This window comes from Heliangelus exortis, chromosome 14, assembly GCF_036169615.1.
Source record: "Heliangelus exortis chromosome 14, bHelExo1.hap1, whole genome shotgun sequence".
In the NCBI taxonomy this organism is placed as follows: Eukaryota; Metazoa; Chordata; class Aves; order Apodiformes; family Trochilidae; genus Heliangelus; species Heliangelus exortis.
The window spans coordinates 17,491,199-17,516,993 of NC_092435.1; the positions used below are offsets into that span (position 1 = coordinate 17,491,199).

Consider the following 25,795-nt stretch of genomic DNA (forward strand, 5'->3'; position numbering starts at 1 on the left):
AGCACCAGCCTCTGGCAGCAACCAAGATAAGGCAGTCACCCAAACAGATTCCCCCTTAGCCCCTCTCCAGGCCACCTTCTCCACTTTCAGAGCAATACCAGTGGCCATTCCCAACATCCAGAATTGTTTATGAAACTCCAGAAGGACAAAAGGCACTGGAGATGTTTCAGATTCCTCACCCAAGCTGCTCCTCAGGCTTCCCTCTCAGAACAAACCACTTCTTTGGCTTCCAAAAATGAAGCAGCAGATAGCAAGGCAAAAAAACTTTACAGGGGCAAACAAAACAAGTGGAGAGCAGTGTTAGAGGTGTCTTATCAAAAGCTGTCAGCTGGTAAGTGTAATCCTATTTTATCCAGTTCCCTTTAAGCCTTTGCCAAACTTTTTGGTGGTGGGGCAGGAGCAGGCTGAGAGTTTGAGGCAGCATTATCAGTGGTATTAGATAACGAGAGGGGACCCAAATTACCCAGCAGAAAAAAAACTCCATTGCTGCAAGTAGTAAGACCAGGGTGCTCTGCAAAACATTGATGGTGTCTCTGCCATCATCATCACATGCAGTTTGTAGTCATGCTGTGAAAAGCATGGAGAGCAGGAAAATGTTCAGTGATGATAGGTTTCAGACTTTTGGTTTCACTCTCTCTGAATTCACTCAAAAATAGATTGTTACTTCAGAAAGGTCAGTGTCCCAAAGCCAGTGCTAGGAATGGAATTACTGAGTAGGGGAAGTGTGGATAAACACTGAAGTGTAAGTGGGGAGTTCAGGGTTTATTAAGTGTCAATAAACTGCGACCACAACAGGGATGCTGCAGTCAGAAGCCAAGCCTGGCTGGAAACCCCTTCAACTAAATGCAAAAACAAAAGCAGCAATTAAAAAGACAGTGTACGAGAATGGAGAAAAAAAGAGGGATAAAGACAGCAGCATGAATACACATTAGAAAATACGAAGTGTTTGGAAACTGTAAGGGAAGATGAAAGGAAAATCCTTAAAAATTTCATGACAAACGGCATCGTCTTTTGTTGTTGCTGCTGCTGCTGCTGAGTTGTTAACCAAGAAAAGGAATCTCAGAAACAAGAGCAGCTCTTTGGTAAGGAACAGAGGTTAAACCAAATCCTCCTGAAGCAGAAAGTACACAGTACTTGCTGCTAATCCATGCTCCAGTGGAAGAACACAACCTGACACACTCATCCTGCTCCCTCAACAGCCAGAGGTGTCCTAGACAGCACCAAGCATGAGCATTTACACCAGAAGGTTCAGATAAAACCCAAGTGGGAGCCCAGGGAGAAGTGGCTGGTGAGTTTGAGCCATTTTGGACAAACTTCCCACACTGGGGAAGCCTGAGGAGTTGGGGGAAGCAGTCACCTTCTGCCTGAGCTCCAAGCAGGAGGGGGCTGCTCCTGAGCTGCTGCCTGACCCAACACGTGCTGGGGGCAGAACAACTCCTGCAGTCATTAACTGGGGAAGAAATAAAGGGCAGAAAGCACATCTAATGCCAATCAAGGTTTTTGGGGAAGGTAAATCCTGTCCAAAGTTGCTTCCATTAAAAAGATTTAGTTATTAACATAGCTGAAAAGAGATAATGAGCTTTCTGATTTAATGCCACTAATAATTATGATTTTAAAATCTAGTGCTAAACAGTACCCAAATAAATCATTTTGCAGGGATTAAGGATTTACCAACAGCCCTCAAGGTCAGAAATGTGCAGTTATTGCACAGGGCTACTTCTGATTCCTGCTTTTGAACTATAATCACTGCCAAGCAGCAGCAGAGCCTTTGACCTTGGGAGTTTCCCTCTGTGCTGATCCAAACATCTGCTCACAGCTTTCCAGCACCAGAGCTGCCTGTTCTGCTGCTCACCTTCCCACCACCCAGCTGGGAGGTGGCTCAAGGTGATTCAGGTGGTAACCATGACAGGAAACAAACACCTCCAAGAGCAGCCCTTGCCTGTGCTGCACAACTGCACAGCAACAACTCCCAGGACTCCTCCTCAGGACCCTTGCAATTTAATGGGTGCATTAACACCCAAAAATCAGAGTTTGAATTGAAGGATGGACCCAGCAACTGTTTCTTCTCCTCTATGAGGTCATTCCTGCAGGAATTCAGCAGCACTGGAGCCCCAGAAGTTTGGTGGTGTTGCATGATGCCTCCCTGCTTCCATCACCTTCCAGGAATCCCTTTCCTTTCAGATCCAAGGAGCTGACAGCCATAAACCCAGGAGATGATCAAGTAAGGACCTGAAACACAGAACCAAACTCAGCACGTGCCCACCCCTCACTCCAGGAGGGGTCTGTGTGGCACTGATCATTCACAGAGATCTTTCCTCAGTATTCCTCTGCTCCAAATGTAACCTTCCCCCTCAAAGTCAGACACAAGAGGGAAGTTTTAAATCACCCTCAGCAAAGGTGCTGTCAAACAGACAATACATTTCCCCCAAATGTAAAGTACAGCTTTATCAATTTTAGTCAGTGTTAATGTTAATAATCCTATTAAATGCAAGGCAAGACTAATTCAGGTAAATGAAGGATTTCACTGGCAACATTAAGAACATTTAAAATTAGCAGGAAGGAAAAAAAGAGTTTGAAACATCTGGGGACTGAGAATACCCAAGCTTCAGGCATATTTATTGCCTGAATACATTAAAAAGAAATAACCATTTTTATGATGCACAGTAGAAAATATTTGGGGCTGGGTAACAGGTATTGGTGGTGGGTTCCTGTCTCTTCTGCTGACACTCAGCATGTTCTTCTGCAGGTCACATCCCTGTCCTGCAGTTCCCTTGCCTCCCACACTGAGTATTAAAAAAAATCTCCAAATGCTTATTTTAAAACCAATTACTAAAATAGCCTATGTTGCTTTTCCAGGCAGAGATTTAAATCATTTACATGAATTTACCATTCCAAATGGCATCCTGAAGCATTTTGTAAAGCCTTATAAACATCAAATTAACTCCTATCATCTCATTTCTCTCTTTCTCTCTGCTTTAACATCTCTGTCTAATGGCAAAATTAGACTGTTACTGCAGAGCTGGAAGTTATTAAAGCACTAATTCCAACCTTGGCTACCAACACGAAGCAAGTTTTGTACCTGGAATCTCCTTTTTGCTTGAGCATTCTCCCACCTCACTGGAGTTGGCACTCAACCCCCAACTTGACTCATTACCTGGTTAAAAAGAATTGGATAAGAGCATTTTTAAATGACACCCATCAGCAGATGGACTGTAGATTCTCCACTCAAAGCTACAAGAAAAAAATTTCTTCACCTGGCACCATGCAATGCCCACGAAGGTCACACTCAGTTCCTTGCAGCAGGCCAGAAAAAAAGTTCTGCTTCTCAGAAAGGTTTTCAAGTCAGCCTGGAAGCACCTGTAGACACTCATCCATGAGTGAGGGATGGAAGGACAGCTTTCCAGGAGGAAGAAAACACTGAAAAGGGATTTTGTTTTTATATACAGAGAAAAATGTAATTAAAAAAAAAAAAAAAAAGAATAACCAATTGTACAGAAAATTTAATACAGCTTCATCAATATTGTGACTTTTTTATTGTTTCTTTTAGAAAAGACTCAAAGCAGTTCTACACCCTCAAGCCCCTCTGAAACCAGTGAGGTCACCCAGTTCCTGTTCTGTAAAAGAAGTGGAAGTGGAATCACACTCACTTGAAGCCCACTACTTCAGAGTCTTTAACTGATCTCACATTTCAAAGTGTGAAGTTCTGCTTTGAGGTTAATTAACCAAAAACCAGGCTACTTGCTTACTTTAAAAAGACAAGGTATTTATTTTTGTAAGGAATAAAAATAAACTGTAATACAAATGAAAATTCATGGAACAAATACATTTACAGAAAAAAAAAAAAAGACACAGTGCTCCTCTAAACATGGTACAATTAATTTTTTTTAAGCAGTGCATTAACTAAAAGGACTTACAGGTACACAGCCACTGCAGCACATTCAAGAGTAGGGGGTTTCTTCACCCACAATTGTACACAACTGTCCCTCCACAGTTACACTGACAAAAACAGCAACTGACTTACAGAAACAGCAAAAACATTTACAATTTCCAGCCAAGTACTACACACAATTCTAGGTACGTTCCTACAAAGATCAGTTTGTGGATGACAGGAGGAGTACATCTGTGTGCCTGGATCCAGTGCTACAAGTTACTCCAGTAGTAAGAATGCTGCTACATGAAATACAGCCTCAGACACAGCTAAATGATGGGAGAAGGGATGGAGGTCAGCAGTGTTAACCTCCCCTCTCTCTCTGCATTGCTTCTCTAGTTCAGAGATGGCAAAAGGACTCAAAATACCTGTCCCCAAAAGTCATACCCACTGCCACTGGCACCCACCCAACTGCTCTCAGTGCTCGAGATTGCTGAGGAAAACTTGGACTCAACATCACTGGGTTTGAAGCATTCCTCATCTAATTAGTCAAGTGCTGAGTATTAATTAAAAACAAAACTACTACATTCAGAACAGCATCTTCCCTCCACTCCACCCTGAGGGCCAGGAAGTGCCTGTGAGTGCAAGAGGGATGGGATGTAAACAAGGAATGGTAGCTCCTGACAAAAAAAAAAAAAAAAAAAAGCCCAGCACTCAAAGCAAAGTGGGGGAAGGGGAGAAGAGCCAAGCAGCAGATGCATTTTGAGTTCTCCTGATCAGCACATCTCTCTCATCAGGATTTGAGAGGCTTTGCTGCAGCAAACTGAAGCTAATCAGCTCCCCACAAGTACTTAAAGTCTCCTTCCCCATCCTGGTCAGGGCAGCTTTATGTGCCAGTGAGCACCTAGAGAGCAGCTGGGTTTTCCTTCTGAGCACTGAAACAAAAAGCATTCACCAGGAGCAGAACATACAGCTAGAAGTACAGAATGCCTGAAGGCTTTAACAAGCTGCTTTTCCTCTCCCACAAGCAAGGGCCAGCTGAGAACTACAGTATCTATGGGCCAACCAATTATTCCCTTTTTTTCCTGAAAAGCCAACAGCACTGCTTGGATTCCCCCCACCACAGATGACAACTGCAAAACAAAACACAACTGAGGAACCCAGCACTGTCGAGCTCACCTGAAGACATTTCAGTGAAGAAATAAAGCTCCACAAGTCCCTTTTCTACATCCAAGTAGTAACTTTAACACAGAAAATCCCAGGCACTTGCCCAGTGCAGTGCTGTGCCTATTGGGAGCAAGAGGGGCTCCAGAAAAGGAAGAGTTTGAGACAAAGAGAACAAACAGGATCCCTCCTGCCTCCCAGTGAGGAACCCAAATGGAAGCAACAACCTGCACTGTGCACTCAACAGCTCCAAACAACAAGCAGTATTTCTGACTGCCCCAGGCAGGGATGCTCCACAGGGAATAAATAAGTTACAGTCATTTTTCACCCCTACACAGTGCTTAAAGAAGAAGATTCCTATGTAACAGCTTTTACACTTCTTTCACACTTTCAGGGAAGATATAATGCAGTCACTCACCACTGTCAGCAGGGCACTCTGAGGAGGGAATGGAGGCTTCCTGCAAGGCTCTGGGAAGCCAGGCCCAGCTGAGCAGAGTCCTGAGGACATGCTGCAGTCATTTTTGGTCTTGACACACACAAGAGTTAAAAAGCACAAAAAAGCTTCTAGCTAACTGGTTTTCAAACAAATAGTCTCACAGAAAGCCAGGAAACCCTGGAATCTTAAAATCTACAGCACCAGCATGAATGATTTTTAATATGTTGTAGACTTTGACCATCCATGTACATTAAATCCAAGTACATTACTTTTTTTGTTTGGGCTAGATTTTGCATTTCAAAGCTCTAAGTCATCCATGGTTTTGCTACTGAAGCCCAAAGCAGCAAGACTACTAAAAGCTTACTAATACTTTCAGTGTATGAAGTAAACTTTCCATGGTTATATATACCTGTAGTCATACTGTAGACAAGAAGAATTTGTGGAGATGTCAGCATCACATTTTGGGGACAAAAATATAAGATTCTAGCTTTTCCAGGGTAATCTATGGTAATTTAAAAGAGGAGGCAGCATGTAAACACACACAGAAACCTGCAAAATGTTTCTGAGGAAGATTAACCAATGGCATCTCTAAATCCTTCAGTAGTCAAAATTCTCTGCAATTCTCCAATTTTCATTATAGAAGGAGTTAAAAGAACTGATGCCATCTGGAGTAACCAGTCCTAACAAGTCCCTGTCTTGGTCTCAGCTACCATTTTAGAGTTCTCTATTTAAGAAGCCATGCATACTATCCACTCTTCCACCACCTAGAAAAGAAAGGCAGGGTTGGGTCTCCCAGTCCAGATGAAAAGGGCTCCAAGCTGCTAAATGCTCGTGTGAAACTGAGCTTCTGCACAAGAAAGAGAGCAAGGGAAACCACCTCCCCAGCACCCTCCAGTGGAAATCTACAGGAGAGTCCACACCCCGGGTATCTAGAGCAGCTGGAGCAAAAGAAAAAGACTTCAGATGCAGCCTCTCTGCTGGAGGAGGACATGGATATGGCAAAATTAAAAGGCTGGCAGACTAACTTTGTGTCAGGAGCTTAGGAGATCTCTTCATAGTAGCAAAGAGACTCAACAGCAGACACTCATCTTCAGATCAAGAGAAGATGGACTCAGGAATGTTCATCCTTCAAAATAAGACACAGAGCTGTTGCAGGGTGCAGGATTTTTGATAGGTCCTCCCCCCAACCGTTTTCCAACATCTGCTCAAGCATATCTGGTTATGTGCTCAGCTGTCACATCCAGCTCACACTGTAGCTCTCTCACTCCTACCTTGAAAACAACTACTTTTAAAAATTACTTAAGAAATGACTTGCTCTAAGACTGAAAACCTTGCAACATCAAAAAGAAGTTTCTCTTTGCCATCCTAGGTACTAAGGAAACTGTGTCAGAAGGTGTCCTTTTTCTTGGGGTCTTTTGATATGCTAAATAAAAACAGATGTATTCTTACTCAAAGCAGGAGAGTTCTGGTTGGGTTTTTTTGCTTTTCTACTTTATCTTGAACACTGAAACTAACCTGGTCATTTCACCACTGGCTTATAGCAATGGCTACTGCATTTTACAGTGCAACAATGAAATGTTTCTCCTTTTTATTTTTATTTCAAGGTCTAACATAGAAAGTATTTTCAGTTTGTTTCAAAATTTTTATAAAAGAGAGAAACTGTTTTTTTAAGACCTAAGGGCAGCAGCTCGTTTAAACAGCAGGATCCAAAAGAAAGCAGAAAAGCATCTTAAGAATTAAGCTGCATCAAGGGACTCTCTGTGCCATTAATTACAAAGTTCATGGCCAGAAGAGGCCTGATCACTCCTCACATCTTGACAGTACAGACAAAACATCTGAGGGGCATCTAACATTAGCATCCAAGACAATATTCACTGTAACCACTCAGCAAAAATACTTGAAGTGATGGTTTTAGGTCCCATTTCAGTAACAGTACACACCTCATCTGTAATTACTGCCTCACAGACCTGAGGGAAGCACAAAGAGTTTAGAACAAGGAATTACTCTCTCGCTTCAATTTAACCAAGATCCTAAAATAAGAGGGGAAACCCCCATATTAATTTTTTCCCACCTTTTCTCATTTCTAATCCTCCTTCTGTCAAAAATTCCTGTGTTAAAGGCTCTCTTTGTGGCTTGCTGCATGCTCACAATCAGTAAACAAGGCCTAAAAAAGCTTATTCTTTGTAAGGTTAACTTAGAAAGAAGCTACTAAACTCAGGGGATCAGCAGAGATCTTGAGAGAAGCCAGCAGCAGATAAAAAAAACCTTGTTTAAAAATACTGACTACAAAGGGGAGCAAATACTACACTCTACACTACAATAATAAAAACAGTACATTGGATGGCTAGACATTAAAGTGGTCTCCATAAAAAGGCACAGGGGGGTTTGGTTTTGTTTAACAAATATGCATAGGAACCAACAAATGAATCAGTTCTGCCACAAGGTGAGGGTCCATGCAGAGATTCATTCACAGCTAAGATGATGACTGATTTTGTTTTTAATCATTTTAAGATGAACTGAATTTTCCTATCTTTTTAAGATGACCTGGCACCATCACTGAGAATTAATGGGTTGCATCTTTCCTGCTCTGGTTATAACCACTGCACAGCTCCACAGCCCCACATTAACTGACCAAGATTTCTTTTAGCCTGAAATACCAGAGCTGGCAGGAAGTCCCAACACACATCCTGCTTCCACTGAAAATTTAAGGTTTACACTGAGTCAAGGCAGCCTTCTGGGAAGCTCTGTATGCATCTTCATCAAATGATGCACACCAAAGCAAAGGCAACCAGGCTGTCCCCTCCCCAGGAGCACAGCTCCCTGCAGACACACCTACTCACATGGAGCTGGAAATGGTGGTGAACACCCTGGCAGGGGCACAGCTCCCCCCTGCCTCACCACCACCAGTGCCTGGTTTGGCTGAACAGAGTCCTCAGAGCTGCTCAATGGTGCTGCTGAGCTTTTCCATCCTTCACTGGGGAGTCTGAAACACCAACGGTGGCACTGAGAGGATGGAGGTCGTGGTGAGGAGACAGGTTCTCTGTGTGCTTCTGCTCCATGTCTGACACAACATCTGCATCCTCTGCTGAGGAGCCATTGCTCAGCACAGGAGGGGCCTCCCCTTCGTAATCCTGAGGAGTGTTGAGCATTGGTGTCTTTGTAGCAGCACTTCCCACTTTAGAGAAGGAGCAAGTGTCACTGGGCAAAGGACCATCAAGGAAAGGAAGTTTCTACACAAATGAAAAGACATTAAAAAAAAAAAAAATTATTAATGAAAGCTGTTATTCCCAGATCCATGCTGAAGCAATCGTTTAGTGCCAGTGCTGCATTTGCCTAAACCAGTGTATTTTTAATTTTTTTAATTTTAACTATTAAGATTGAGGACTCACATTTTCCAGTTCAGAGGCATCCTCCTCCAGTTTCACCTTCTGGTTTAAGCAGCTGAGCAGATGATCCAGCACACACTGCTTGGGATGCATGCCCTTGTCAAAACGATTGTACATCCCACACCAAAACCTCAGAACAGGGCAAGAAAAGAGAATTAGGCAGCCAGCCACACACCACTGCCCACCACACTAGATGCTGTGTCAGAAAAAAATTCAAACTGAGGTAAGTAATTGGTTTTTAAAAGGAAAGTGGTATCAGTATCAGTGTAAAATTTTCATCAAGTTCAAAACTGATCAGTTCAGCTGGAACACCCTGGGCAAGCAAGTAGAGCAACAAGAAATCCCTTCTTGTGAAAACCACCCTGACTGCACAGGCCTGGGGGTGACTGGGCACTGAAATTCCTCTTTAAATGACTTCCTCAAGATACAGTAAAAGGGGGGAAATAAGGAACTTTAGCAATAGCCCATCCTATCATGTAAATTTGACAGAGCAAGCAGTCAGGGTGTGGGGGGGTCTATCTACATGTCTGAAGTTCTTTTTTTCCTTGCCCTTCCCCACCCTCTTTCTCAGCACCAAAGAAAATAACATATTTTAAATTACAGTATATCTACAGTTATTTAGCAATAGCCTGTGCACCACTGCTCTCAATTTATGGATGAGGAATTGAAGGGAAAGGTAAAACAAACCATATTGATCAGTGGGAATTTATTTTATTAAACCTGAATTACCAATCTATATTACAATGAAAGAAATGCTCCCCCTCCTTCTACCACTTCTTAAAGAAGCAACTTACTGGAAACTGAAGGGTAGAGTGTTTGGTTGAAGCTCTTTGTAAGCTGTAAATCCTCTGTACAAAGGATTTCTCAATTCCTGTTTCTTCTGTAAGAGGAAAGGCCACAGAGAATGGGTCTTCTCAAAGATTCTGTCAATTAGAAACAACATTTAACCACTAAAAAAAAAAAGAATCAAGTTAAGTAGATGAATCAGTTCTACTGTTCTGAGTAGAATTAGATAAGGGAGCTGAGAGTTATTTCTACACAGTATTTGAATAACTTCATAAGCTTAAGATACACCACTGAGGAACAGATATTTAAAATGGACACTACCCAGTCCAAAAGGGGAATCTGCAAGTTATTACTGTGGTCCAAATGGAAACATCTGACTTTGGGGATATGATTAATCTACTTTTATTTTTTTTTTTCCCCACACTGGAGAACATAAACATCTATCAAGACAACGCTACCCCCAACCACACTACAACTGCACTGAAACAACCTGCCCTCCTCCTGACATTTAAATCAACTTCTAGACTGCTGTCTCTGTAGGAACCACCAACTCACTTCATCTCCTCACGCTCCTTGTGGCAGGTCCCCAGGAAGTTGCCAAACTGGCAGGAGTAGACGTGGTCGTGGATTTCGAGAAGGAAACGCTCGCTGAACTCGAAGGCGCAGGGGAACTGCTGCATCAGCTGCCAGACACACTCCACAAACTGGGTGAAGACAGGGGAGACCTCCTTGGGGTCACCATACAAGTGGCCACACCTAGAGAGTGGCAAACAAAACCAGGGTTAAAAAAAAAAAAAAAAAAAAATTAATGCTTAACGGCACGGGAATTCAACAGGGAAGTTTCATTCACGAGCAGAATATGAAGTTATTCTGCAGTCAGAAGGAAAATCCACGTGGTTTATCTTGCAGCAACTGCAAGAGGGACAAGAACTGTGCAATATCCCTTTCTCAAGTAAAATTAGCACTGAAAGAACCTACAGAAACAGACGTGCAAGCTTCATGAGATGTATTTGTGAAACAGGAATCCTTGAGCCTATGCTATGATGTTAGTACAAAGGACAAAAGGCAATATTCTCCTCAGTATCTTGCTTGAATATAAGGAAATAATCCTTTTAAAACCTTTTTTTTTTTTTTTTTGTCTTAAAGCAAGAAGAGACAGCAAGTCCTTAAAGAAACAGAAATTATTATCATAGAATATTTATCTGGCCAGTAATGATCCAAGAGCAGTTTATCTTTGCTCCAGGATAAGGTGCACATAGTGCTTTTAGTTCCTCCAGATATGCTTTAAATAATCACATTTGTTTAATTAACAGAACCAGGAATCAGTTTCACATCAAGAACAAAGCTTCCATTTCTAAAAAGCTAATGCCACTGTATAGATCTGTCCCCTCCTTCCTCATTGTCTGTTGTGCCACCAGTGTTCCTAATTTCTGCCTGGTTAATATAACAAGCAGCAATTCAAGGTAATATCCTGCTAAATGCAGGATATTATTTACAGGAATCACAGCATTTTTAATCTGCCTAGGGAAGGAAGGTCAAATTGGTTTTCAGCACTGTACTGGACTCAAGTTTATGCTTTCAAGTTGGTAAAAGCCTGAAAACCATTAGCAGAGATTTTCTTCCAGGAGACTCAGCATCTTGCCAGAACATTAGCACTCCTCACATAACACAAATGTGATTTTGCCAGTAGGAAAACACTCAGGAATTCAATTTGTTCCAGACTGGATGATTCTGCAAACTGACTTTATGTCACCACCTCTAGTATTTTCCAAATCTTTTTGCCTCTGTCCTCTATTTTAATTTATGTTTTTCAGGGGCACATGAACCTGAAAACACCTGAAGGTTTCTCAAGCAAACCTTCACCCAGCCACCACACCCAAGAGAAGCTGCTGCTCTTACCTGTGTGAGAACTTGTGGCCCATTGCAATCCACTCCTTCTCTATCAGAACCTTCAAACAGAGGTTAAAAACAGAATGTTACTTTTGTTAGAAAGAGCAAAATGAAGCCTTTCATGTTAAGGCTCTAAAAACCTTACAAGTGATGCTACCTGCTGGCCTGCTCTGTGCATGCCCATAGAAGTCAATGAAAATAGTGATTTATAGAATATATTTATCCACAATTACAGGTACAATGTCACTGTTGGAATCTGAAGTTATTTTGAGTGATTTAGTAATATTTTGAGGGAGTTTGTGTGTTGTTATAATCCTAGCATATAAACACACTGAGCCAAAATAATGAGGAGCTTAATATTACACTGTGTACAATGTACTGCAGTAAAAAACATTGTGATATTTGGCAAAATAAATCAGCAACTGAATTCAGCAAATGTTTAACACACAAAACAGAAGTACAGCTGTGTATTGATGAAACCAGAACTATATGGCTATTTCTCTTCTAAGTAGAATGTCTGTGCTATAGATAAGGAAATAACAAGGAAGCTGTGTTTGCCTTATAAATGTGTCTCATAAGGAACTAGAAGAGTGATGCTGAATCCATTCTTGCTTGCCTTGCTGGATCATACTTAAAGATCAGTTCCAAATATCATCACCCAGAGTCTTAAAGAACAAAAGGCAAGCAGAAATTCACAATAGTTTTTCTTAAAATAAAGTTATATTGCCCTTCCATTTTTTCCACCTCCATTGCATTCATTTTGGGGTGGCCACCATCACAGGACTTGTGCACAGAAACCATTTGCTCAGAGGACAGAGAAGCATTTGCCTGGTTTATTTACTGCTCCTTTTCCTAATTAAAATCATGTTCATCCAGAATTGTCTAGAGCACAGGTAAAGCCCAGGCAGATGTTTCACACTGATGTCATTTTCACTGTTAAAGGACTGCAGCATAGTCCAGGAGCAAAACTGATAATAATACAAAGAGCATGGAATGCAAGGACAGAGTCCCAGCAGTGCAGCACAACACAAGAGGCAAAATTTGCCTTGTTCTGGCTTCTAGGTTTAAGAAACTCCTGTGAGAAAGCAGCAGCAGCAGCTTATCTTTCAGATGTTTGACAAAAGGAGGGGAACAGACAGATAACATCACATGTAGCACTATACTTATGCAGCCATGGTATCAAATAATAAAAATTCAGCAGCAGAAGCCAAATTCATGTGCACTGGCTTTTTTAAAAGACCTTAAATTATGCAGAGATTTGCCATAATATAGAGGTTATATGCTGCCCTCTGCACAAGAATGAGTTCACCCTATTTCAAATTCTAGCAGATCAGAGACCATTCATTGTAAGTCTAAAATTACAAACTGCTTCACCATTTATTTTTTTTTTTGTGGATTGCTGCCAGAGTTGCATCCCTTGCTCACTCATCTCTTCCTGAAATGTCTCATTAGTGGTGCTCATGTAGCCACTCAAGGAAACAAAGATTTGGGAATTGTAAATCAACCACTGCTGTTTGTGCCCATGCTGTTCAGAGCAATTAAAGCTCGTTTAGAGAATCAAAGCTGTTTTTATATAGGTCACCTACTATTTGTTCCAGGAAATGGCCTAAAACGTTTAATTAGGGCCTGTTTACATTTCAAATCCAGGAAGCACTTTCTCTTTTTGAACCCCCCAACGTTTGTGTTCTTACCATGAAGCCTTTGAAAGTCCTGTAAAAGGGATCTAAGAGGAGGCTGGCCAGGGAGCAGACCTGAGCCGTGCGATCCCACCCATCCGAGCAGTGCACCAGCACACTGGCACTTTCATCCTTCACAGCCTGCCAAGGAGAGACCAGACAGAAAGCTGAGCAGCTTTCTAGGTTGCTCACTGTAATTAAATGCTACCCCTTCATTTGCATTTACCTGGCTGGCATAAAACCCCAGGGGAAACATTTGTCATTTCTCCTCTGGACCATGGGAATGCACCATTTCTGGGCAGCCAGCCATCAACCCACAGGAAACCCAACTAGAATAAAATGTCAGAGTGTCAAAAAACCAAAGGACTCTCTGCTCCCAGAATGGCCAATCCATTCTGAAGTCTCAGAATTCTCAGACTTCTCCTCTGAGGAAAGGAATTAGTATATGAGTCAGGAGTAACAACTGGACACAAGAACTAAGAACAGCTCAAGAAAAATTAGAACTTCCATCTGGATCATCATCTTCCCTTTGCACGAGTGGCAGAGGAGAAGCACAAAATAGCTTCTTGTTTGCTACATGGGGAAATTTTGAGAGGGAAAAGACAACATTTACAGCAGGTCCCTACTCCTGCCACATGTTGCCTGAATGTCCTTTACTATTTCTGAAGAGCCATGCACCTATGTGACTTTTCTCCCTTCACCTGACCTGCAAAGCCACAACCTCTGCAGAAATAAGGACTGGGTTGAATCATCAAAATGAGCAGCCCCCACATCACATCAAACACACAGGAGAAAATAAAACTGGCCTAAACAATCCCTCATTTAAAGCAGAGCAGATCAGTAACTAATGAGCACAAGGTTAGGAGCTGGTTGAACTACTAAAGATGTGTGAGTTTCTAAAGGTCACTTACATTCTGTGATGTTGTTTCTAATGAGTTCTAATAAAACCCTGGGAACTGCTTGTTACAGGAGAGTGGAAAGAACAAAGTCTCAACCTCTACATTTCAGGGCAACAGGAACAGGCTAGGAGAGAGCAAGCTGCAAAACCCACTCCACCTTCTCCAGCTGCAGGCCTGTTTTTGAGCACTGAGGCTGACCTGAGCAGCCATCTTTTCCCACCTTCTCTCCTGAGAAAACTTCCCAGCCTTGGGCCAGCCCCTAACAGAGAAGTACAGATTTTTTTTTTTTATTCACCTACAGGTCGGGGGTACAGTTTTACCTTGGCAAGAAAGACACCTGCATCCATCACAGCCTTAATGTGCCGTAACCAACCTGAGTTCTCCAGCCCAGTGAGGAAATCACTCATTGAGGGGGACTTCATTTCACACACTAAAAGACACAAACAAAGGGATTTGCTGACACTCTGTCAACAACCGGGCTTCCTTTTCCCCACCTCCTCATTAGCTCTTCACAGCAACAGACCCCAGAAGCCTGGATTTCCACCCTGCTAAGTGCCAGCAGCAATACCCTGTCTAAAGAACACACAGAGCCTACTGGCTGCACACTTAAAATACCCAATCCAGACATTTTTAAGTATGAGAGAACTTGAGAAATCCGAAAATATCCTATTTTTAAACAATATCTCTTTTTTTTAGCTGAGTTTTTTTCCAAAGAAAGTGTTTAGGGATCTGTTACTTCACTACAAATCCCCATCACACACACATCCAACAACCACTGATGTGCAGTTGCCACTACAAAGCTCTGAAGAAAGGAGGGGTGTAATTTAGAGAGAAATAACATGTCTGACCTTGAAGGCAACTCAGATGCTATACTAAACCCCAGCACAGAAAATATCTATATTTATGAGTTCAACAGTCCATAAGCACCAGCCAGGAGATTTTGTCACTGTCAAAGAATATAGGAGCAAACAAATATTTATTCTGCCTCTTCTTCCCCCACAAAATAAATCTGCCAGGAACAGGCAATTGAGGATTTATATTTGAGATTCATGTGAATAACCTCATTTTTCTCCAAGGTCACCACAGCTCCTGCCATGCTACCTGGCCAGGCAATTGGTAAGCATCAATTATTCAGCTATTTTGAAGCAAGATGACCCTCGTGCTGGTTACTAAAATATTAAACTCTTATTTCAAATGACAGCACTTGTATTATATTTTGGAAAACTAAGCCCAACAACCAGGCAGAATGATTTGCAGCATCTGCTCTGCCCCATTCTGCAGTCTTTGCCTGCTCAAGGATGACAACAGTGCTGGAAACCAGCTAGCAGAGTGTGCTGCTCTGATCCAAGCTGCACCAGCACCTTGACCAGGACTTCTCCAGAAGTTCATTAGGGAAAACATGGGCCTGGTTTGCCTCTTTCCACAGCTCACAAAGTAAGCAGGAGGAGTAGCTACCTTCCAGGAGTTTCTGCAAGCTGTTCCTCATCACGTGGATGTTTTCTATGCCAATAAATTTAAAGCGAATGTTCTCATAATTATCTTCATTCTCATAGCCCTTCCCAGCAGCTCTGTTAGCCATGGCATTTAACTGTCACATTCAAAGGGAATGGGAAGAGGAGAGAAAAGAAAGAGAAAAAATTACAACACATTGTAAGCAGAAATAAATGCTTTGCAAGTCCTTTTTTAAAAATCTCCCAGAACACACCAGAAAATATAGAGTATACCAACAAAACTGTTACTCAGAGGTACTTCCCCCCCCTCCCAGACATGACTTCCAGCTCTTTCACTACAATTATCCCAGGCTCTCCAGTCCATTAGTCATATGCAGACACTCATTAAGAGCCTGGATAGAATTTGTTAGGGTAGGCAGCCCCAAAACTGGGCCCAATTTCAGCATACTGCTGCCATCTAAACAGGTAGAGAGGCACTGAGTCTGCCTTAACTGTGAAGCTACACAAAAAGATTCAGATTGATGCATATGAAATAAAACTAGGAAAGCCATTGTTATGAGTAACATACATACATGGTGGTATAGAAATAGTAAGAGAATTCCAAAGCTTTTCACAGACATACATGCACAGATGAAATAAAGCCACCTGAAGGAAACATAGAAATATTAAGGTTGAGCAGAAAGAATACAGCAACCAACTGGAACTGCAGAAAAGAAGTAGAAAAGAAGCCAGTTGCTCTATTACCTCAAACAGAGTTACAGGAAATCTTTAGTGGGGAGTAAAAATAAAGGGCACCTCAACCCCCCATACAATAATTTGGGAAGAGGAGTAACTTGCCTGCAATGGGAGGAGTCAGATACAGTATAGACATTTTCAGAACAATTAAATAACTTCAGTTCTACCATTCAAAGTAAGCCATGGTGTGCTAGAAGGATGCATGACTGCTATAAACAGAAATGTAATTACAAAATTGGTTCTCTCTAGAAAATATCATACTACAAAAAACCAAAATACATGTTGAGACAGCAGGTGAACAGTCCCTGTTTTCCCAGACTTTTTTCCTTCTTGACCTTGCACAGTAGCTTTAAATAAACCTGCCTCTTCTATAACACAACTGCAACAGCTAATCAGGGAAGCAGGTTCTCAGAGAGCTCAGTTTTAAAATAAAAATATAAATAAAAAAATAATCAGAGCACTTTTAAGCCTTTGTGTTTAAATAACTGCATACTGTAAAAATCCTCACGTCCTAATTTGCTTATACCAATGCTCCCAATCAAGATGCTTACAGGACATTGATTTGGTTTCTCAACTCAGTTCCTCAAGATGCCAGTCATTAGAGATCTCATTCTGCAAATATAATACACTTCAGCAACAAGGTTCTAGCCCCAAACTGTGGCTACAAGCCAGAAGAGCTGACCTGTAGCAAACCCCAAGCTGCAAATCTTGAGAACATGTGTTATTTTTATGAAGAAAAATGGAGGAATTGCTTCTCTCAGTTGTTACCAGGCTCCATACTGCCTTGTGGAACTGAATCCTCCAGCTTCTCTCCACCTCAACAGATCAAGGACTGAGCTCTCTGTGGGAAAATGTTTCTCTGTCTCAGCCAAGGCTGAAGACTGCCAGTTGCTCCAGGTCACCCTTAACACAAACCTCAACTCGGAATACTCCAGGAGCACAAGCATTAGCAGAGTTGTGAAGGAATGAACTGGAAACAGCACTGCTAAATCAGATACAAGCTTTTAAAAGTAGCCACAAACCCCATGAAGATACCTTTGGCCTTGTGTCTACAACATACATGAAGGGGCTCCCAGGGTTGGCTTCTCTGATGGCCTGCAGCATCTGCTCATCCTCCAGACAGCGTGCGCTGAACCCGGAGAGGGGCTGGCTGCAACGACATATGGCAGCCTGCAACACACAACAGCTCACATTTTTCTGCTTCCAGGTCATCTCCACTGCCCAAAAGAACACTAATTTGTTGGGTTTAAGTGTCCCATTCTCTGTTTCACTGAAAACAGAAAAGACTATTTAAATGGACACGAAGGTAGAAGTTTGGGAATCTTATGGAAGGGGTGAGACTAAGGAGCCCTGGTGCACACTTCAGCACTGTGCTCTCACTGCACTCTGATGAGTATCCCAAATGCTTCTCTTGTGTTCCACTTGGTGTCTACAGTCCAAACTATTATTTTCCACAGCTTAGCTTATCAGTTGTTGCTGTTCCACACTCAGAACTGCACAGGGTATGTTTCAGGGACATTTCACTGGCTGCCAGCACAGCTCCATACAGTGGCCCAGGTCAAGGCACGCTTCCTCAGGAAAACAACAATTTGACTGTGACAGCATTTTCCTAACATCTGCATCTAAACCACTGCTGAGACAGCAAAGTTAAAAATTTACATTCTGGTCTTCAGTGGAAAATAAAATAAAAATGAAACATTTACTTATTCTGAGCTAGCAGGGAGTTATTTCAGGGCGGCTCTTCCTCTTCAGTACTTACAAAATCTAGCTAAGGTAACATGTATCTCATTAAAACATTATGCAGTACTGCTGAACAGCAGATTAAAACTCCAAGTAACAAAGCACTGCTGAAAGCTGATTAAAAAAAAAAAAATCCATACAGGAAGCTTGGAAAGCTTTTTGCACAGCTCGGGATGCATCCCAAGTGTTTGTCTTGAACTTGCTTCTTCTGTGACTCAGAACAAACTGGTATTAAAGCTGTTAAGAGAAGCAGAGCTCTCAAACGTGAAGTTAATACGCTCTAATAATTATCTCATTCTTTCCTTTCACTGGCAGGGGACTGAGTCAAGAAGGGGAAGCCTTACTCCCCCCAAAGGCAGCAGACAATTAGCAACTAACATTGTTTTCTTTATATAAGTAAGAAAGCACCGGAATCCGTCCTCTGCTTCTGAACTTTGAACTTCCGATCACCACTGCCTTGTTAGCAGCTCTGGGCACCACCAGCTCTGGAGGGTACGTGCTGCAAACCTAAGTCAGAAGAAAGAAAGAAAGAAAAAAAAAATAATACAGTACTACTCAGCAATTCAAAATTCATTAAAGGTTCTTATTCAGCTTACAATCTAGCAGTTGTAATAGGAATGGGTACGAAATAAAGCAACGGGGTGAAGGGAACCATCAGTTTCGCAGTTGGAGCTTAAAAAATGGGCTGCACAGTAGATAATAAAATGAAGTTCTTTAACCCACACATTCATGAAAGTTCTTGAGTTGTCACACAAAGAAGAATTAAGAAGAATGACATTTAAGAAGTTCCCTCTAAATCTTATTTGACTTGCAACAAGCTTGCAGCAACCAGGTAGCACCCTCAGAGTCCAGCTTTATTCCTTCTCCTCAAACAAGTGCAGGCTCTCCAGCAGGCACTTAGCAGCTGAGCTGCTTTCCAAATCTGGCTTTACTTTAGGCTTGACAGCTTTAAGCTGGAAACCCTGAGGAAATGATAAAGCAGTGGCACCAGAGATTTACTTACTACGAAGTAAAGCTTAAGTCATTAATGATTTTAGGTGCCCTAATCAGCTCTTGCACTGCATCTCAATGCAGGCATCCAAGCACACAGTCATTTAAAATTACCAATCACTTCTGACACCACAGGTTTGCATTTCTTCAACCCAAAGCATTACCAACAGAGAAAACCAGTGAGGGAAGGGAGCAGAGAACAGGGGCAAGGGATTTAAGACTTCACATGGTGGTGTCTTCCCCAGAGTTGTTTGCTTGCTTTCAGACAGAAAGGTCTGACTGTGCACAACATCAGAAGAAATAAGAAGGGGAATAACACAAAAAATGCCCTCTTTTATCAGAAAATTCAAGCAAGCAAAACAGTTTTTTTCCTTCCTTCCTTAGTCCCTTTCTATTCCACCTTATTCCCCATCAAGCCAAACCACTGCCATTTACTTCTCCTCGAGGCATCTGTCACCTGGTGGCACAGGGTTTGGAAATATCAAAAGCAGATACGGGTACTTCAGGTTTTTTCTAACAGATGGCTTAAAATTTCTCTAGGAAAACAAGTATCTGGTACTTTGCCAGGGGGATCAAAGCACACCAAGGTGACTCTGCAGCTCTGTTTCCCTCTTCCATGGCACCACAGTCCACAACTTCAGATCAAGATGGTGCTGTTTTGATTAAAACCAACTGAGATGGTGCTGTTTTGATTAAAACCAACTGAGCCCATTCCTTCACAGAGGCATCACTCATGGAGGATTGCTGTATGTCATTAATAAAGAAAAGATACTGCATTAAGTGGCTACTTTGGGGCAAGAATTACCTCATAGTCTTTATTAATATCTGTTACTTCCCAGCAGTCGTTTGGAATTCCCATACGCTGGTAATCTACTTTCAAATCAATCAGCTTCCATCCAATCTCCCGGGATTCCTTAGACATTTTAGGATTATAGGAGAATGCATAAAGTTCTTCAGGCTTCACTGGGAAGAAGAAAAAAGGAATAATTAACTAGTTAGAAAGAGATAAAGGCATACAGAGAGGTCAACACCCCTTCCTACAAGCAGGTCTTTTGGAGAACGCAAGCCATGAGCTGCAGGTGCACACACTGAAAAAACTATTTAGTAAAAAAAAAAAGAATAAAAAAAAAAAATCAGGAGATGTAGAAATCTCTAATCTAAAGCCAGAGGGTTATGCTGCTGTACTGCATAGCTGGTTATATTATGATAATAACTATTTTTTTTTACGTTCCTGCCTCTTCAGAGATCAGAAGCATGAAGTTTTCTCACTGCGTACTTCACTACTCAGCACACTGACTGATTAACACTCCCTACAAAACTAAAATATTTTGAGTATTAGACAGAAGAGTAAAGAAATTTAAAGTTTCTCAGCCTCACATTTACAGGTTTTTCTTCAGGGTGTCAAGAAGTCACAGAGAAATCCTCAGGAACTTCCAATGCTCAGTTGCCACATGCAGGGTAATACACTAAAACACTGTGTCAGAATTAATTAAAACTTCAAAGTAGTAGTTTTTCCCAAGCAAGTTATTTCCTACTGAATTCACTACAACAGGCATGTTAGATGAGATCTGAGGATTAATGAGAATTAATCCGTAAATTAAAACCTATATTAAGAGATGTATTTTCTGGGAAGGGTTCATAAAACAGCTCTTGCACACCTGTGAGTTCATCGTTCAACAGAGTTCTGAGCAGCAAGGAAAACTTGATAGATGTCTTGAACATTACTGTCAGCCCAACAAAAGCTTCAGGCTGTGTCTGACAAATGGTAATTTCTTCCTCCCTCCATCTCTACCTTCCCAATTTCCTTTCCTCTCTTCATAAAATGCAAATCCAATCAATAACTCATTCAGCTGATTCCCAAGGCAGCAAGAGCTCCAGAGACAGAGTGAAACCTGTCAGAGGCTGATAAAGTGGCCAGGTTACCAGGCAGGTAACCCACAGCTGTCAGTCACACGCCTGTAACCCATAAATAATTAAATGCTCTGCCAAATATAAATACATAAAAAATAATGATGGAATCATAGGGAGAGAAATTTAAAAATAACAAAACAGAAGTGTTAAATATCCATAAATAGAACAAAAGGAAGAGCTATGGTGTATTACACAAATAACCACAAGAGAAGCTGATGTCACCCCCTGCAGTGAGCTGCTGTGCTTCAGGATGCTACAATAATCCCCAAGTTTCACAACTGAAAAGAACAGGGACAGCTTTTCAACAGAACACCAGAAACTTGACAGGTACAGCACTAGAATTAGAACTTCCAAAGCTCAGATGCTGAGCATAGACACCAGCCTTAATTTCAATCAAGAAAAACCCAAACTCAGCAAAAAAACCCACCCCATTTTTACTACACAGTTTCTATTCAAGTCCTGTGTGCTGGCCAGCACGAAGCAGGCAGGTGCTATCAATCCTCTTCCCTTAGCTCAGTGACAAATTGCAATTACAAATTATACTAAAGTCAGCCTCCAAATGCTGGTTCACTGAAGGAGAGCCCCAAAACCAGAAGCTGCCACAGAGAGAAGCCAGACAGGAAACTCTTTGGAATGCTGTCCTGCAAGAACAAGGAGTCTGAAGATTCCTCTATGATGGACTAGAAAACTGAAGCCAGAAGAGGCTTTTGAGGATGTTTTGCTTACACTATTTTTAGAGAGTGACTCCAAGCCAGGGCAGCCAAGGTGAAGCACAGGGTTTCACAACTTCAAGAAGACAAACACTGAAGAGCAGCCTAAACATGGTGTTGGGAAACAAATTACAGATGCCAGGGTTTAAAGCTTTCTCTGTGGGATTTCAGAATTCTATGAGCATCTGGATCAACTGGAAAGGGCAGAACTGCACACAGCCAATAGTTAAGTCACAGAAATGATGATGGCCAGGTATGGGATGTGACACTCAGCATGAGCACTAGGAGAAAAAAGCCTGAGATGCATCACACAGCCTCACTGGGCAAATGAAGTTTCTCCTGGGAGATCACCTCATCCCCACTGCCACAAAAAATATTTGTGTTTAGGTTGGAAGCAAATGCCCTTGTCCACAGCCTGAGCCAACCCACACAGATCCTCTCTGCTGCAGGGAACTGATTCTGATTTCACATCCTCCCCTCCTCCTGTGCTGACACCACAAAACCAATCTTTTGGCAGCAAAGCTTTCTGCAGTGCTTAAGAGGAACCTCCCAGCTCAAAGTGATCCCAATGATTTGCAGAACAGCCTCCTGCTCTAAATACCTGGTTGAGAAAGTTTAAGTAATGAGGTATAGACTTCGTGGCAGTCACGTTCCTGCCCAATGACAAAGTGAGCCATGTGGAAGTTCTTGCAGTGAATAAGGAGTGGATAACCAGCTGTGGTCAGAGGCAGTTTTTCTACAGTTGCAATATGGTGATGCAGAATCTGGAAAAAAAAAGCAAAAAAACCAGGAATTTTTCAGAAGCCACTGATAAGGCTGCAAACAGTAAAAGCAGGTTATGAAATTTTTGCAAAACAATCGGCTGTCTGTGCTTACTGAATTTCACTAGCAGCAGAAAATTAGTTTATTTGTGGTATTTATCAAACATAATAAACATCCAGACTGCACGCACAAAGACTGATAAAACACAGATGTATGCAAGATACTTCTACAGACTCTTTACCTGGTCCACTTTGCTTCCCCTCCCCCCCCATATGCAATATGTTTTGTTGTTCCTATTTAACTTTAAAATTAATTAAAAAAGGCCAATTTCAGTGCTAATTTTCACCTTCAAAAGCTATATGTGCAGGTTTGGTGGCATGGTATATTGAGTTTGAGTTAGAAAGCTACACAAGTTTTTTGTGTTCCTGGAACTAACACAAATTCAGTGAGTGACCTCTGTCAAGACACACAACCACTGTCTTAATTTCCTTTCAAAAACAGCTTTTTTTGGGGAAGCATTTGGTATCGAAAGGCTACACAACTTTGAATTCACACATCTTCTCATTTTGGATATGAGATATTAAGCAATTTTTATGCTTGTGCTTATCTAGGTAGCACAACATACCCATGTTTCTTTCCTGACTTCAGCAGAAGCATCCACATAGATGAGGTGGGTGGCTGTCAGGTATAAAGTCCCATTTGCTGCCTTCCTATTCGTGTAACGATCCAGTAACTTCACATTTTCAACCTGCAGCATAAAAAGGGAACCAAAAACTTAATTTAACTTTGCTCAAGGAAATACCTGAACACCCACTGAAGCACAATCATCTCACTTCTAATACACAACTCGGGTCATAAGATGTAAAAATGTAAGAATTAAGATTGCCCCTGCAACACCAACTCAGCTGTATGCTATAAACTCAAATTACTTCTCCAGTAACCAAAGCCAAAAAGGTTAAGCAAACAGAGTTTAGTATCAGCACAAATAACAGGATTACTGGACTTGTAGCCAAGAGGATCAGAGTTTATTACTCTGTGGGGCTGCAAAAATAATAAAACAACTGCAAAAAAACAAAAAACCAAAAAACCAAACAACCAGACTGTCCATGTTCAGTATAATCAAAGTGTGGCTCTGAAACAGGCCACTCCAGTCTGACTTCAAAATGCTCAGTCACTACAACAAAGTATTAGGAGCTTTCCTTGTAACACACTTTTTAGGCGTGCAAGCACGTTTCATAAGCCACACTCAGCTCACTAACAAAAGCAGTTTCAAGAAACATCAAGGCAGGCATGATAAAATACTAATTTTAAAGTATTTGGTTGATTTTTCTCCTAGCCTATTTGTCTAATTAACGTGTATGGAATTTTTCCTTTCATCTTAGTGCAAAAAAGAAAAAAAATAATTAGGACAATGGAAACTGTACACCAGATACTAGTTCAAGCTTCCTTACACCATTCTGAGATAAAGCATGAAAAATGTCAGCAAATAAACTTGAAGAGCAGAGGTCTCAGCTGGATGTCTCCCCAGTAGGTCACGTTTTTTAGCTCGTACTATTTTTATTTCTAACACTCCCCATTTTCAGGCCACTAGAGACAAGCAGGTCCAGCAAGGCCCTCAGAGAACATGGGGAAGGAGCATCCCCAAACTAATCCCCTATAGAATAAAACGAAACAGAATACAGCAACCTTCCTGGTATTTAAATAAATAAATAGCCCCAACAACCGTCTGGACAAACAGCTACCTGAAATAAACACCTTGCTGTTTGGTTGGTGGTTTTTTTTTCAAGCTGTCTTGAGTACAATATTTCCAGAGCTCCCGTTTCACTTTATTCAACTGAAAAAAAAAAACGTTTTGATTCACTCGTTCAGACTGAGGGAGCCTCCACACTTTGGTATGAGCAGACTTGACAGGACTCATACCCAAAACACTTTTTAACCCAGTATCCTCAGGAAAAACTCTTTCTAGGCAGGAGATGCAGCAGGAGCCATCCCCACACCCCGACAACCAGCTCTGACTTATCCGAGACCCGCCTGGGGAGCACAAGGGCCCTTCACAGATGCGTTTGCCTTGAAGGAAAGCAAAGGCACCCAGCTTACTGAAATTAATCACCTCACAACAAAACCAAACAACCCAGCCCTTGCCACAACAACCCCGGACAAGGCCTTCACCCCCGGGCTGGGGGGAGGGGGCTTCACCTCAGGAAGGCCCCAGCGGAGGGGCCGGGCCCGGTTGGCTGCCCCCGGGAACCGGAGAAGGAGACTGTCAGGTGGTTGGTGTGGCGGCAGGACTCTTACCTTCGGGGTGGTGATGTGCTCCATGGCGGCAGAGCCCGCCTCCCCCGGGCTCCCCTCAGCACTCCCGCTCCGCCCGCCCTCCTCCCCGCCGCCATTTGCCGGGGGCAGCGCCCGACCCCGCCGCAAACCTCGCGAGACTTGGGACGAGCAGCGCCGCCGCCGCCATCTTAGGTACTGGCAGAGAGGCGGCGGAGTGGCGGGGGATTGGGGCGGTTCGGTCGCCAGGTTCGGTGCCGTCCTGGCCACGGAGCCCCTGGGCTACTTATGGAGGGCAGGGGGCAGCCCCGACATCCTCCACAGGGCTCAGCCATCCTGATGTAGCCGTACCCCGGTGTCTGCAGGCCCCCTGCCCTCACCCCCCGGCGCGGGGGAGGGACGACCAGAAGCTCTGGGGCGGTATTTCGCGGGAAAAAAACAACAAAAAAAAACAACCCAAGACGTTTTTTTCCGTCAATATTAAAGTTCATGAGCGTTGCTCTCACTGGCTAGTAGCCTAATCACATTCCCCACTCGTGAAAGCGAGCTGGAGATACATAAATGTATATATACATATATATATATATCGATATAAGCATGGCAGGCCGTAGCAGGCACTTGGCGGGACTCCCGATCCCTGTTTTCTCTGCTTTTCTGTATATTTTAATTTCAAAGCGTGGTGCTGGGGCCCGCCTGTCATTACCATTCACCTGCTGCTGGCTCCGCAATGAATATTCATGGAGTCTGGCGGCACCCAAGGGCAGCAGCCTTTCCCCGGCTGTTCCCTGCAATCTAAACCCTCTAATTTCCCAGTTTATTCCAAGAGGATGCCCTGGTATCCAGGCTGAGGAATTTCATTTTTTATTGCTCCACAGACGGCAACGCTCACCTGCTGCAAAGGGATCCCAGCGAGAAGGGCGCTCGGACTCCACGAGGTGTTGATTAAAACACGATTTATGCTGAAATTTGTAAGACAATTGACTGAGAGGAGTGGGAAGGGGTGGCAGGGCTGATGTGACTTCCTCCAGCTGGGGGGGCAGCCAGGCTGCGAGGGGTCAGACAGAGCCCCTGCACTCCTGGCACCCGCCAGAGGATGCTCTTACAATTAAGCAGCTTTGTT

General features: G+C 42.6%; 1 protein-coding gene across 4 annotated transcripts; it reads right to left on the reverse strand.

Annotated features, from left to right (window-relative positions):
• Window positions 1-747: 747 nt before the first annotated feature.
• Window positions 748-24,829, reverse strand: MTMR8 (myotubularin related protein 8). Of its 4 annotated transcripts, none has more exons than XR_011728682.1 (16): window positions 24,700-24,829; window positions 23,030-23,152; window positions 22,244-22,406; window positions 19,827-19,984; window positions 18,410-18,538; window positions 17,327-17,461; window positions 15,561-15,693; window positions 14,426-14,535; window positions 13,222-13,347; window positions 11,540-11,589; window positions 10,196-10,396; window positions 9,649-9,777; window positions 8,858-8,984; window positions 8,309-8,698; window positions 3,255-3,417; window positions 748-2,229 (listed from the first exon to the last, which is right to left on the reverse strand). XR_011728682.1 is itself a non-coding variant. In XM_071757734.1 (15 exons), exons 1-15 carry the CDS (start codon window positions 24,721-24,723, stop codon window positions 8,411-8,413), a joined length of 1,944 nt encoding a protein of 647 aa, XP_071613835.1. In that variant the 5' UTR covers window positions 24,724-24,829; the 3' UTR covers window positions 3,743-8,410. The 4 variants fall into 4 exon arrangements, 2 of the variants coding, with proteins under 2 accessions (XP_071613835.1, XP_071613836.1); XR_011728681.1 differs by lacking the exons at window positions 748-2,229; window positions 3,255-3,417 and adding exons at window positions 3,743-7,435; window positions 16,129-16,201 and having other exon boundaries at window positions 17,352-17,461; XM_071757734.1 differs by lacking the exons at window positions 748-2,229; window positions 3,255-3,417 and adding an exon at window positions 16,129-16,201 and having other exon boundaries at window positions 3,743-8,698; window positions 17,352-17,461.
• Between the last annotated feature and the right edge of the window lie 966 nt (window positions 24,830-25,795).